This window comes from Vigna unguiculata, chromosome 8, assembly GCF_037176805.1.
Source record: "Vigna unguiculata cultivar grain cowpea cultivar isolate G323 ecotype 2 chromosome 8, ASM3717680v1, whole genome shotgun sequence".
NCBI lineage: Eukaryota > Viridiplantae > Streptophyta > Magnoliopsida > Fabales > Fabaceae > Vigna > Vigna unguiculata.
In genome coordinates this window covers 3905810-3921447 of record NC_140799.1, presented here as the reverse complement: position 1 = coordinate 3921447, position 15638 = coordinate 3905810, and the positions used below count along the sequence as shown (strand labels likewise).

General features: G+C 32.6%; 1 protein-coding gene and 1 pseudogene across 1 annotated transcript; one reads left to right on the top strand and one right to left on the bottom strand.

Annotated features, from left to right (window-relative positions):
* Window positions 1-1525: 1525 nt before the first annotated feature.
* LOC114195259 (beta-fructofuranosidase, insoluble isoenzyme CWINV1-like) lies at window positions 1526-4376 on the bottom strand. Its single transcript, XM_028085662.2, has 7 exons — window positions 4151-4376; window positions 3954-3962; window positions 2902-3767; window positions 2484-2642; window positions 2159-2397; window positions 1972-2062; window positions 1526-1898 (listed from the first exon to the last, which is right to left on the bottom strand). Exons 1-7 carry the CDS (start codon window positions 4314-4316, stop codon window positions 1695-1697), a joined length of 1734 nt encoding a protein of 577 aa, XP_027941463.2. The 5' UTR covers window positions 4317-4376; the 3' UTR covers window positions 1526-1694.
* Window positions 4377-13062: 8686 nt separating this feature from the next.
* On the top strand, window positions 13063-13626 carry LOC146884032 (uncharacterized; annotated as a pseudogene).
* Window positions 13627-15638: the final 2012 nt, after the last annotated feature.

Sequence of the window (15638 nt, the reverse complement as noted above, 5' to 3'; positions counted from 1 at the left end):
AAACCATTTATTCTTTACAAAATTGTCGTTTTCTCTCTTACAATCCCAAGAGGAGAAAATTGTTTCTTATTAAGACCATTTTCGTGATTAACATCTTAACCAATTAGGGTTCAAATTATCCCATAAAGGACCAATTTGATTTTCAGTCATTAAAGTCACATTAGTTTTTTTGTTCACACTATGATACACTTAATAGATCAATTAGTTTAAGCCAATCTAAATGTAAATAGTAATATAAGGCTTTGCTTTAGGTAGCTCCATAATTATTATATGCACCTCCATAATTTTTAAAATGACCCATTTACCATTCATGACATATTTCGATAGTGATTTTTGGATTATCTATTTTGGAATTTTTTGGAAACAACCTTTCGAGAACAAGTTTTCTTGAATAGTATTTGTTGAACAAGATTTTCAGGCCTGAAAGGTTTTTTAGAATAAATTTTTCAATTTCCAGAACATATGAAATGTTTTTCAGAATAAGCTTTTCAAAACAAGCTTTTTAAAACAAGCTCAGATTAGACGATTTGTAAAGAAAAAAAAAAACTACAAAACTATATAATCTCCACCAAGCTTAACAACCTATATTTTTATTCTCTCCCTCTCTTTCTCTCTCTGCATCAAAAATAAGACACAATGGCTAGAGCAGTAACGATGGCAAGTGAGAGTATTTTGGTCTTTTAGTTGTTAAAATGAAGTGCAAGTAGTAATAATGGGGGGAAGGAAAAAAAAAGCCTAATAGAAATGATGTTATAAAACACGTAGCCCATATTACGGGACAATGGTACTTTGACACAAACAATTTTTTTACTTCTATTTAATCCTATCATTCATTACCTTTTTCTCTCTCTTTTCCTTTAAAAATATAAAAGATCAATTTTGTTAGGACAATTTTGCTCTTGTAAAGGATCGTCAAATGATAATAAAAAGTGTTAAATAATTTATTTTTATGAAAATGACTACCTATACATTAAATTGAGATGCAAAGTTTAAGGTTTCACTACTAAAAAAAACTTATATTTTCTGCTAATTTTGTTTTGAATTTTTTTTTAGAAAATACTTATAAATTTTATTATGAAAAAAAAAATTGCAGGAAATTACTGCCTATTTTTTACAAAATATTTTGTATAAAACACTTTTTGCAACAAATTTTGTAAGAAATATTTGTGAATTTTATAATTTTGTAGGAAATAATTACCTACGAAAGAATTACTTGCCAATTAAAATTCTTAGAAAAAATAGTAGGAAAAAATCTTTTCTTACAAATCTTTTTAACAAATTTGCAAGAAAATTTTCATGTAGTATGATAATTTGTAGCAGTGTTTAGAGTTTAAGATTTAAAATTTAGAATTTTTTGGTTGAATCTATTGATCCCTACAAAGTTATGAGTCCATAATTTTTATTAGATATGTTAGCGTTGTCCTGCATTAACAAAAATATATTAATAATGATATTTTAAAAGTTTTTTTAATATGTTTTAAACCATCAAAATCGATATTCATTCACATATTTTGAGAGAAAGAACAAAGAAAAACATAACAGAGATTTCAAATTTCACACATTACATGTCGTTCTAAAATAACAATAGACAACATAGTTATATCCTAGATATGACAATCATAGAGGGACCAATGTAGAGGGAAAAACAACACTAAGACACACATCCAACAGTGTCAAAAATCTTCTAACCCTTCTCAGGTATAGCTTATGTTTCCCTCATACCCAATCTCTGCTTGTTTCATGCTCCAAGCGTTCAGTTCTGAGACCACCACACTCTGGCTTCCATAGTTAAATGCATAAAGATGAGCATCTTTCTCTATAGCCAATGATGGATAAACTCTGCTAGTGATACAAACTCTCCCTTCATCACCAAAACTCTCAATAATGGAGTGGTCAATCTGCATAACAACAACACATCAAGCATATCTAAAACAAAGAAGAGTGAGTAATGCTTTTCAGAAATAGACATACCAAGCTTCTTAGTGAAATCGTTTTTAGATTTGAATCTATGTCAAAGATAGTTCCATATGTGGTTTTGTCAAGGTCATGCCTCAATGAGGACCTGTATCAATGTGTAAACAAAAATCTGTCTCAATCACAATTTACATGTATATGAACAAAAAACTATGTTGAGGGAATGTTAGAATTCAGAAGCAACCTGCTTTGGTCACTGCACATGAGGCATACATATGTATTGGGTGTTCTATAAATTCTGAAGAAGATTGCAGTGTGTTCTTTGAGATCCTTTGAAGCCAAAGCTAACAAACCAAATGGCCCTATTGTGCCACTTCTTGCTGCATATTCTTGGCTACAAAGTAGTTGGGGATCAACTCCATTTGGATCAAGAAACTCAGCCTTTTCTAGCTCAGGTACCTCAAACAACACTTCTACATCGGCCTTCAAAAGTTCAAAATTGAAAGCACTCACCATTGATGTGCTTGGTCTGAAATTTATCAGTGAAAATATAGAGTCTATTTACTTACCTGTGATGCAGTGATACCTGAGACTTCAAGATTTGATCCATGCACAAGATTCTCCCCCGTTATTCTTATGTGCTTGCCACGTAGTTGTTCTAGCTCTTCAAGTGGCCACTGAACCAATCGCTTCCCACTCTTATCAAGCCAAACTTGCCTTGGAATTGTCTACATGTTAAGAAAATCTTTAGAAACTTTAGTATGACAGGAATTGTTTGTATTATGAACATACACACTAATCTATCTATGATTACATCTGATGTCTGCATAACTAAGATGTCAAAGTTCATAATGATGTTATTTGGATTATATTGAACAATGATTAAGGTAACAAACTAACATAAAATTCTACATATCTGTCAAATATATCTCTTTGGATTGAATCTGATAAATGAAAACAATAGGGCAGCTGAAAAAACTAGAATACCTGTAGACCAGCCCATCCTTTCTGAATGTCATCTTGTGTGGAGTCAGATTCGTTCACCCATCCCCACAATATTCTCCTGTTCTTGGCATGGTCAAAAAATGACTTGGAAGCATAGAATTTACCATAGTCATACCTCAAGTCTGAACTAGTCCCTGTAAACCTTACATCAGGAATGAAGTTTCCCTGATCAGATGCATATTTACCAAGAAAATAGTAATCATGCAGCTTGCTTAGGTAGCTTATCTTCAAGACATGTCTGACACTTGGATTTTGCACAGATGTATCCACCCCATTTGTGCTGCCATTCACGTACACAGGAAAAAAGTCTGGACACTCACAAACCCCAGTATTTTGTGATGCATAAAAGGGATTAGGATCCACTTTCCAATTCACAAAATCCTCACTTTGGTAGAGAATTGCCTTCCCTTCATCACCATTTTGGGCACCAACCACTACCCTCCATTTCCCATCCTTTCCCTGCCAAGCAGTTGAAGGGTCTCTGAAATTATCAACTTCAACTCCACTTGGTGGAGTCATCACAGGGTTCTCAGAGTGTTTCACCCATTCCCTTAAGAAGATGTCTGATAGATTCTTTGGCACAGCTAGGTTCTGAACTTGATGTTTCTTATCATCAATTCCTGTGTACAAAATCATAGGCTCTTCTTTCCCAGGGATTATAGTGGCTGAGCCTGACCAACAGCTGTTAATATCATATGCTCCACTTGGTTCAATAGCATTATTCAGATGAATCCAATTGATGAGATCATAGGATACTGAGTGACCCCACACAATCCTATCACCAAAGGTTGCTGCTTCAGGGTTATGCTGATAGAAAAGGTGGTAAACACCTTTGTAGTACATAGGCCCTGAGAGATTAAATCAACATTAACGCCAGACATCCACAGAACAAGTGAGAAACTAGAAGACGATTTCTGCAGAAGTTGACTTATTTTTGTTCCGTAAGTTCTTATAGTGAAGTCTATTTAAACAGAACAATTTGATCCAATTTCACAAAAAGAACAAAAGATAGTTCTATAAATTCAAGCGCTTACCATTGGGATCTGCAAAATGAGCACATCCATGTCCAATTATGTCCGCAGAAACATATCAAATGAGAGAAGAAAAGGATTAGACTTATCAATGGTTCAACAAAAGAAACAGAATTGAACAGTAAACTGGTATTCCTACGAAGTATTAATGCTGAAATAGTAAAATTGGATTCACAAAAACTTGGAGGGGATAACAATACCATTCATCCAATTCTCTTGGGGTTGAAAGTGATAAGAAGTTCGATAAGGTTGCTTTGCAGTTGCTCTGGAATTGATGCTATGTGTGGAGAATGCTTGAATTCCATTTCCATTGTTGAGCAGAAAAGGAACTGCAACAAATAACAGTAGCTCTGCAATGATCTTCATGATGCAAGCATGAGGGAGAAGGAGAATGTCAAAAGAGCAAAAGGACTTAACTATGAGTTTTAGTTTGATAAGGTATATATATATACACAAGAAAAGGACTATTATATTTATTCACTGTGATCTGTCACTTTGTTGAAAGAGACAAATCCAAAACCAATCAGTTTTTAAAGTTACCTGGGTTACTAGTAAGGCATTCATTGGAGTCTTGAATTTCATAATATAAAATATCAAACCATCCTAGATGCTTTTAGAATTTAAAAATATATCATATGGTTTTGCTAAGATGACTCATGTATAATGGGTTTTTTCTTTATAAGAAGATGATATGCTTTTTCACCATTTATTTCTGATTTAATAACAATGGTTTGCTTATGATAAAATATGAGAAAATATCTAATTCACTCTTTATTGTTGACATTTGGAATAAGTGTGATCAAAGTTATGTTTTTAATTGGTTAAGAGTGGAATAGTGAAGGTGAAAAGAAATTAAACTCTTATCAGATTCTCTCCAATTGTTGGTCATAAAGCAAAAGGGACTGATATTGGAAACTCGTATCAGACGGGACAGGGAACAAATCACAGACTTCATAATGCAACCATGCATGCATATGCTTATGTTATGGCTAAACCTATACCAAGAGGGTTTGACATGTAAAAATCACCAAATGTTCTGTTAGAAATTTTATTTGTTGATGTGATTCATCGTGTACGTAACTTATATATTATTATGAAATTGTCTTATTTCTAGTCGATGTGGGACTTTCAACAAAATCTGTTAATTTGGTTGAGGAAGGTCATTATACCAAACGACTATTCCGCTACAGCTCTTAATCAATACAAAACATGTATGTTTTAGAACACAAAAAATATTAATAATATGATGCAATGTTTCTTTATCTTTTTATTGATACAAGATTAAATTGCGTACAAAATCATAAAGCTTATACCAACATGTTCATCACCTAACAAATGAGTGAAATGATGATACTATGGATAACATGTGGCCGAAGCCATTAACACGTGCTATGTTAGATATAGTGCTCTCTTTCTCATAATTTTTTTTTTCATAATTTTTTTTTTCCTACAACACAAAGTAAAAAGAGAATACACCTTTTCAAAAGTTAACATGTGTTTGTTTCAGGTATTATTGAAGGTGTTGAATAGAAATTAGAGTATTAATCAAGAATACAAAAATCAGAAAGAATCACACAACACAGTTGGCTTGCATGTGAATGGGAAAATGTCATAATCTATATGTTATAATTTGTGAGCTTATATGGTGAAGGTTTTCCTGAACAAATATTCTTTTGAGTTCATTATTATCATGTGAAAGATGACTTAGACAGAGACCCATAATATGAGTTCTAATGGAAAATATTAAAAGGAATTTAAAGTCCAAGTCTTCTGAGAAATATTTTTCTTTTGGCTAATTCCTAAGACAAAACCGAATCATTGGAAGAGGCCATGTTATTTTGTTAAGGGTCTGTTTCATTGATTTGCATCAAGTGAAAGATCAAGACAACACACAATCATTTGTTTTATATTTGATTTCAAAACTTGTCGAACAACTTGCCTTATAAAATTTGTATTCTCAGTTATTGTTGAATTGCACTACTTGTATTTCCCTTTATAAATAAATGGAAATGTTTTTTAGTCATTATTTCTAGAATTATTGGAAGGAAAATATGAGAAAAAAAATGCAGAGAAATAATTCCTTAATTTGTGATATCTTAAGTATGAGAATGATCGATATTGTTCCGATACACCCAATAAATTTCACATCGCTTAGAAATTGAGGTCAAAGGTCAAGCGAAGTTTAAATACTCCTACCTCTCTTCGTCCTCTAAGATGTTTTTTAAGAACAAAACTGTGACAGTTCAAATGCTCCAAATTTATTTAAGCAAACAAGTTTGTTTTATTAATTGAGGATAATGTGAGTATAGGTTGGGTTTATCATTTTCTTATTTAATACAAAATTTTGATAGAAACATTTAATTTAAATTTAAATTTAATTTGATCATAACTTTAATAAGGGACGGAATCGAACCAGTCTAATCTTATCATTATAGATAGTTAAGTGGTAGGAAAAAAATATACAACTTAAACTAAGCATATAGTTATAAGTAAATATTTTAAAATTGATAAATTTACTATAAATATAATATCATGTAATGCAAAATATTCTCTATTGAATAAAAAGGTTTTATAACTAATATAAAATTATAAGGACCTGTGCTTTTGGGAAGCAAATTAGTCTATAAAATAATTTATAAGTGATAATTATATTTAAATTGTGTTATTTTTTAATGGCATGTTTAATTTAATACCCGTGTTTTACACAGGATATTTATGATAAGTTAAGGAGTATTGAAAGCTTAAATAGATTGGTGTTACTGGGCCTTGAGGTTGAATGTAACAGGTGTGAACTTATCAAATAAGGGTGTGCTATTTTGTTTTCTTCTTAACTTTATTGCTTTTATTATGACTTTAAAATTTACTAGGTTTATTGATTGGGATTTGATTTTATGTGGTTTTAAATATTTAGATTTCAATTCTTTAGAAATAATTGGATTTGTCTGTTTAAAATATTTAAATTGTATCATAAATTGAATTTAGGTTTACACAATTGTTTTAATTCATAGGTGGATCAAGTATAATGCGCAATTTGGACATAGAATAATGTTTAAAAACTCATTTAGAAAATGTTTTGTAGTTACAGATAGACCTAGAAACCAGTGATGCATAATGAATTAAGGAAATAATACTAAGAAATTAATCATTACTTTTCATAAACTTTTAATTGCACTACTTTTTTTTAGACTTTAAACTCAAAATTCTCGATTAAATTCTTGAGAGTGTGTTTGAATGAGTATTTCAATGAAGCAATTCATTTTTTTGAAGAATTTAGATTTTTTTGTAATGAAATGCTTTGTTTGGATAGAGAAACTAAAAAGCATTTCAAATGCAAGCATTTTTTAGAAGGATTTCAATTAGTTAAATTAGTAAAAATTCAAATATCCTCAAAATAGGTGGAATTTGAAATTCTTCTCACTCAACCTCACATTCTAGACGATCCGGACGTGCACGACGACTAGACGTGCCCGACAACCCGGACGGGTCCGACGACCCAAACGAGCCCGATGACCTAGACATGTTTGACGACCCAAACGAGCCCAATGATCTAGACATGCCCGATGACCCAGACGGGCCTGACGACCTAGACGGGCCAAACAACCCGGACGAGCCCAACGACCCGGACGGGCCCGACGACCCGGACGGGCCCGACGACCCGGACAGGCCCAACGACCAAGACGGGAACGATGACCCGAACGAGCCCAATGACCCGGACGGTCCCAATAATCCAAACGGGCCCGACGACTCGTACGAGCTAGACTATCCGAACGGGTCCGACGACCCGAACGGACCCGACGGTTTGAAAGGGCTCGTACGAGTTGTCGGGCACGTTCGAGTCTCGGGCCCGTCTAGGCCGTCGGGCCTGTCCAAGTCGTTGGACGTGTCGAAGTCGTCGGGCCAATCTGAGTCGTCGGGCCTGTCCAAGTCCTCACCCCTGTCCGGGTCCTCGGGCCCATCCTAGTCGTCAGACTCGTTCGGGTCTTCGGGCCCGTCTGGGTGTACGGGCCTGTCCGAGTCGTTGAACTCGTCCAGGTATTTGGACACGTCTGGATTGTCGGGCTTGTCCAGCTCGTCGGGCCCATCCAGGTCTTCAGGCCCGTCAGGCCCGTCTTGATCGTCGGGCCCGTTCGGGTCATCGGACCCATCTGGAGCATTGGGCCAATGACCTAGACGGGTTGGACCAGGCCATATTAATGAACTTGACGGCACAATCGTGCAGTATGGGCCGTCAGGCCTCTAGATCATCGGGCCACCCAGCCTGTCTGGGCTTCCCAATCGGTCCAGCTTGGGTGGGTCGTCGGGTCTAACCAATCTGGTTGCGTAGTTGGGTCTGGCCGACCAATCTGGGTTGTCGAGCATGTTTCCAAATTTATCATGAACTCAAAACATAATTAAGCGTAAAATAAATATTGTTAAAATTAAATTTTATCTCACAATAAATTCATTTTTTTTTCAAACAAGAAATTGAAATGTAAGGTATTTTAATTTCCTCATCCAAACAAGTTATTTAAAAAAAGAATGGAATTTAATTACAAGCAATTCAAATACAAAGCATTTCAATTTCTAAGCATTGTTGAAATGCTCCATCCAAACACATGGTAAGGGTGTGTTTGGATGAGACAATTCAAGAGGGTGATTCATCTATTTGAAAATTTTGAAATTCTTTGTAATGAAATGTTTTGTTTAGATAGAGAAATTGAAAAGCATTTAAAATGCATGCATTTTTTTGAAGTATTTCAATTAGCTAAATTAGAAAAAATTCAAATACCCTAAAAAAGGTGAAATTTGAAATTCTTCTCACTCAACCTCACACTCTATACTCAACCCCAAACGAACCTGACAAGCTCGACAACCATGACGGGCTAGGTTGTCCATATGGATTAGAGGGCTTGACGACACAAACGGGTCGGGCAGGCCCAACGACCCAAACAAGTCGGGCAGGCCAGACGACCTAGAGGTATCAGGCAGGCCTGACAACCCAAGCATGTCTAATAGGCCCAACGACCCGACCAACTCGTTGACACGACAAGCCTGACCGACCTGATGGCCTAGATGGGCCCGACGACCTTGTTGGGTCGGGCTGGCCTAACGACACAAACTTGCGGTTCTGACGACCTAGTGGGGTCAAGTCGGGCCAACGACTTACATGGGTCGGGTCGGGCTGGGTCGACGAACTTGACGGGGCATTACCGACTCGTATAGATCGTCAGGCTGATCAGGCCTGTCTGGATCGTCGGGCCGACCCAGCCTAGCCCATTTGGGTTTCTCAACCGACTCGGCCCGGTTGGGTCGTTGGGTCGGCCCAATCTATTTTGGGTCATCAAGTCCGTTTCCAAATTTTTCATGAACTCAAAACATAATTAAACCTAAAATAAATATTGTTAAAATGAAATTTTATCTGACAAGAAATTCAATTATTTTATCCAAATAAGAAATTGAAATGTAAGTTATTTTAATTTCTTTATCCGAATAAGTTAGTTAGAAAATGAAAGAAATCTAAAATATAATATATTTCAATTTCTGAAATGCTTCGTCCAGGTAAAACTTAATTATTATGAATTTTTGAATCTACAAATTAGAATGATTAACAATGCTTTCTGAACACAATCACAAAACATGGAATCGTTTAACAAAAACCACAAAAGAGGATCATTTGATATACTTTGAAGAATTCACAACGCAAAAACAAAATTCACTTAGAGAAATAACTACGAAGATTAATAATTTTGACAAAGAAAATCACTAAACGGAAGTTTAATTTACTCAACGAAAATGTTGTACTACTTGAGAATCTATTGAACACATGTTGAATTTTCTTAATTAAACACTCCAAGAAGTTTCTACTATTAGCAAGCATATAATAACTCATCAAGATGTCACTTTGTTTAGTGAAATAAATTTCACAAAATAGCTCTTTAGTTAATAAATATAAAAACTAAAATCATCATATAACCATGGGTAGCAAAAAATATTATATCTTTAGTTCACTATTTTTACTTTTACTTTTATTTTTCATTCTTCAATTTACAATTATTGGTTTTTCTATTTTCCTTATTTCTTACTATACTTGATTCACTACAAGAAATTTGCTGATTTGCGAGAGAAATTAGTGAGGGAAAATTTTACTCGCTAATCTCTCGCTAATTAGAGACAAATTAGCAACAAATAAATATTGTAGCAAAGTTGTAGCTAATTAGTGAGGGACTAGATACAACATAATATGGTAGGTAAGTTGTAGCTAATTAGTTAGGGATTAAACACAACATAAATATGGTAGCTAAGTTGTTGCTAATTAGTTAGGGATTAGACATAACATATATATGGTAACTAAGTTGTAGCTAATTAGTTAGGAATTAAACATAACATAAATATGGTAGTTAAGTTGTAGCTAATTAGTAAGGGATTAAACACAACATAAATATGGTAGCTAAGTTGTAACTATTTAGTTAGGGCTTAGACATAACATATATATGGTAACTAAGTTGTAGTTAATTAGTTAGGAATTAAACATAACATAAATATGGTAGCTAAGTTGTAGCTAATTAGTTAGGGATTAAACACAACATAAATATGGTAGCTAAATTGTAACTAATTAGTTAGAGATTATACACAACATAGATATTGTAGCTAAGTTGTAGCTAATTAGTTAGGGATTAGACACAACATAATATGGTAGTTAAACTGAAGCTAATTAGTTAGGGATTAGACACAACATAATATAGCAGCTAAGTTGTAGCTAATAGTTAGGGATTAGATACAACATAATATGATAATTAAGTTGAAGCTAATTAACTATGATTTTAATTGTAAAATGATTTTATTGCTAATCCAAAACTAGTAAATAGAATTTCTAATTAAAAATAATAATATACAAATTATTTTATAAAAAATAAATTTATTAAAGAAATTTTTAAAAACTATCAATGTATTTAAAAATCTTCAAAAATATATTTTATTATTATATAAATTAATCCCTTATTTGTAAATTATTTTTATTATATATATATATATATATATATATATATTATTTTATTTTAAATAATAACTACCATTTAACTAACACAATATTTTTTTCCATTTAAATATTATTACAAAAGGTATTAAAACAATTCTTATTAATTATATGAAAAATGAAATGATTAGCTATTATTTTGATAATTATTTATTACCTTTTATGCTATTTTTTTATATTTTATATTAATTTATTTGAATAAAAGAATTATTAAATTAATAATTAATTTATATTGTCACATATTATTATATATTATTATATTTATGGTACAGTTTGTTTTATTGTTTAAAAAATTTTAAATATGAAATAAATTATTTAGGATATATTATAAATAAAAATAAATTGTATGTACCTATTTTATTTATAAAATATGAATATTTAACTTGATTTAATTAAACACTTAACTTTAAAAAATATATATTTTATATAATATTATATATATATATATATATATATATAATATATAATATAAATACTATAAATACTATAAATACTATAAATAAATGAAAATGATACAGAATATAGAATGAATATATTCGTATGAAACTTTAAAAACGAATTAAAAACATAAAGTATACAACTTAAAACTTAATTCTATTTGGTTGAAACTTTAAACATTGCTTCTCGGATGTCACTGTTCAAACATTCATGTCCTTTTGGTTGAACGGTCGGAGACTTGTAAGCATCAGAAGCTCGCATAAGAAGCTCACATCGAAGGCTGTCGGATTTCGTATAGTGACTCGCAGGCACCGAAAGCTCTCGCATCGAAGGCTTTCAGATTTCGTATAATGAAGAAGTGCAAACATTAGGGTTTTGATTTCAGCTTGGAGAGAGTACCGAGAAGCTCGGAAGTGAAGATAGTACCGAGAAGCTCGGAAGAGAACTCGAAGAGGTTGCAACGACGTCGAGTTTGGTTCCTAAATCAGGTTTATTATCTCGACCTCTGTCATTTCTCGTTCACCTTCTTCGAAGTTGGTTTGGAGAAAAAAAGTTTTCTAATCGATTAACTATTTTGAAGAGAACCAGGTTTGGGAGGTTGCAGCAATATTATCAAGTTCAAGTTTAGTTTCGTCGGTAGTTCAGATTGCAGCGATATAGTAGGTTAGTATGGTTCAGACAATTCATGATTTATTAGACTTGTAGTAAATGCTTAGAGGAAACACTATCATTTTTCTGCAGCTTGTAAGCTACTGTCAGGTACAGTTGAGCACAAGCTGAGAGATGTCTACATTTGTGTCTACATGTGTTATATGTCAATAATTTATCAGATTTATTCCATATTCCAGTAATTGCACAAATTTCTTTAAACTTACCGGGAAGGCAAGATGATGCAGTGTTAAAAGTCGCACACATTCCACACTTTTCAATCCCAATCCTTTTACACTGAGCAAGTATTCTCTGTATGTGTAAATCAATTTTATTATGGATATATTGCCTTACTGGAAAAAAAGTATCATCACTTGTGTGTGTTTTACTAGTGAAATGAGAGAGTTCAAGATGTTGGTTTCACCAACAAGATTAAATAAATGCTAACTTTATTGTACAAGAAATAGTACTTTATTAGGAAGTTTAATTAACCACTGGACTTACTTTGCTTTGTCTGGTGGAACGTCTCTCAGCCATTCAAGGTCAATGCTTCCATGTTCTTCAACCAGTCTATTCAGGAAATTCTGCATAGTGTATCATGTACTATAAGCTGCATTCATAGGGTGTCTGTCTCAAGAAAGTTATAAGTATTTCATGGTATTTTATTCTACTTGAATATGTTCTGTAAGCATGTTGTTCATACCCCGTTCTTTGATGGTCTGGGCAATTTCATTGACATCTACACATCTCACAGCATCCCAATCCAAAGAATCCATGGTGTTTGCTGTCTTTTCTCTTTTCCCAGCCTTAGCTTATGCTTCTATTCTTAAACTATCCCAGTTAAAATCATCCTTTTGATATTTTCCTTGACCCTTGCTCTTTGTTTTTATTGGGGCAGAACTTATCTCATTGGTTCCATTCGTGGCATTTTTGTGCTTGCCAAGATCTGATCCTCTTTCTTTCTGCATAAGATCTTATATTACAAAATGATTGATTTACTATATATAGGAATCATATGAAAGTGCTATGGTAGAAAAATATGGAGAAGATGTATCAAAGCATCCTAAAGTTGATTCTGAAGTATGGATGAAAATGGGAGGTGAAAATAAGAAAGGTAGAATTCATGGTATTGGTCATAGCTTGGAACTTGCCATCATCAGTGTGAATGGTTCATCGTCATCAGTTGTAGGTCCTTCCACAAATCCAAATCATGCACCTCCAACAGAAGAAATCACGACAATAGCTACACAAATGTCTCAAATGCAACAAGAATTGCAGACACAGTTACATTTACAAACTGAATCTCAAAAGCAACTACAGATAGAGTTACAAGCACAAATAGAGGCACATGCACAACAGGTACAAGCTTAGTTGAAAGCACAAGCAGATATGCATGCACAATTTCAAGCACAATTCCAAGCACAAATGCAAGCACAAGTAGAAATGCAAAAGCTTTTACAACAACAAATGCATACACAAATGCAAACACACATGGAGTTTTTCAAGACACAAATATTTCCTGCATTAAAGATATCTTCACCATCGTCTGTCATGAAACATGGCGAGAAGAAAATATGAAGATGATGATGTTTTTTTTTTGTTTCTAAACACGTATTTTAATGATGTATGTTGACAATTGTGAAGACTACTTTCATTATGTTCATCACTTTTATTATTTTGAATGTAGTAACATTTGACATGTTTCATATAAAATGTTTGACAAGATTTATACTTAATGTTATATTTATGTCAAAATGCATTTCATAAGGTACAAGTAAAAGAATGGAATATTTTGGATTGATGCAATTCGCTACTATTTTTCTAGGGATTAAATTGTTGAATTGGCGAGGGCTTAGGTAGGCATTAGCTAGGGATAAGTTTGCTAGGGATTAGCTAGGGAATAGCTACAACTAGTTTGCTAGGGATTAGCGGGGGATTAGCTACAACCTATTTGCTAGGGATTAGCTAGGGAATAGCTACAATCAATTTGCTAGGGATTAGCTACAACAACTTTGCTAAGGATTAACTAGGAATTAGCTACAACCGATTTGCTATAGATTAGCTACAATCAATTTGCTAGGAATTAGCTAGGATTTAGCTACAACCAATTTGCTAGGGATTAGCTAAGGTTTAGCTACAACCAATTTGCTAGGGATTTGCTAGGGATTAGCCAAGGATTAGCTACAACCAATTTGCTAGGGATTAGCTAGGAATTAGCTACAATCGATTTGCTAGGGATTAGCTAAGGTTTAGCTACAACCGATTTGTTAAGGATTAGCTAGGGATTAGCTACAATTAATTTGCTAGGGTTTAGCTACAACCAATTTGCTAGGGATTAGCTAGAGATTAGCTAGGGATTAGCGACAAAGTGGTTCTCTAGCTACTTAGCTACCTATATTTTAGCTACGACATAGTGTCTTCGCTATTTCCTCGTTAATCCCTCGTTGAATCGTTTTGCGAGAGATTAGCTAGGGATTCGCTAGGGATTATTCCCTCGCTAATATGTAATTTTCTTGTAGTGATTTAATTTACTCAAAGGAGAATCTAGAATCCAATGTGGGGTAAAAAGTTTTGTTGTTCACTTTTCATTTTTGCATTTCTTTTCTCATGTTTATTTTACTATTTTTTATGTGTTCTAACTATTTAGGAAGTGTATTTTAAGTTTAGAAATCATTTGTTAATTTTAGATAGTCATGTAAACCCTTTCTTGTTGTACTTTTTTATTTTTATTTTTTTAGTAGGCTAGTTCATATACCACTTTATTAATGAGTCTTTGAGTTAATTTTGATTGTTAATTTAATTTGATTTACTTTGAAATGCTTTAAGAAAGTTTAGGACAATTTTATTCTTACAAATAAACTTTGATCAAATAAAAATTATAGGTCATTTGAGTAGAAATTAAGTCAAGTTGAATTTTTTTTTCTTGAGTCATATAGTTAAATTTGAATTACTAAAATTTCACTTAATTCGTTATATTGAAACAGATTTGATGTAATTTTATAAGTGATTGAGGTGTTTTCTGTTTTAAATCATATGACCAAATTAATCTATTTCTATATAATTCTATTATATAATTTATTTGTGTTGAAAGTTCTAGAGATAATAAAATTTTGTAGTATATAACTAAGTGTAAAGTAAAATTTGTCTTCTGATTTTGTAAAATTAAATTAGGTTTAAAATCTACCTCTTTATCACGATATTAAAATTTACTTCATTTGAATCAAATTTTCCATATTTTTAATTATTAATTTCGAAGCTCATTACTAGCTGATAAAGTTAAAAACAATGAAAAAAAAATATGGGTTTTGAAACCAAAAGTGCGATCGTGCATTAGATATTGTACCTCAGTAAATCCAACTTTGTAGAGCCCTATTATACGCAAAATTGAAACAAAGAAGGATATACTAAAATTAAATTAATTATTAAATTACAGTAACTAATTAAATTACATTATTTTTAAATATTTAAATTAAATTACTATTACCTTTTTTAAAATATTTATCGTAGTTTAAAATCTCATGTAATGTTTTTAGTAATATAAATAAAATACAATTCTGTATAATTTAGTTTTTTTTTTATAATTTCTATAA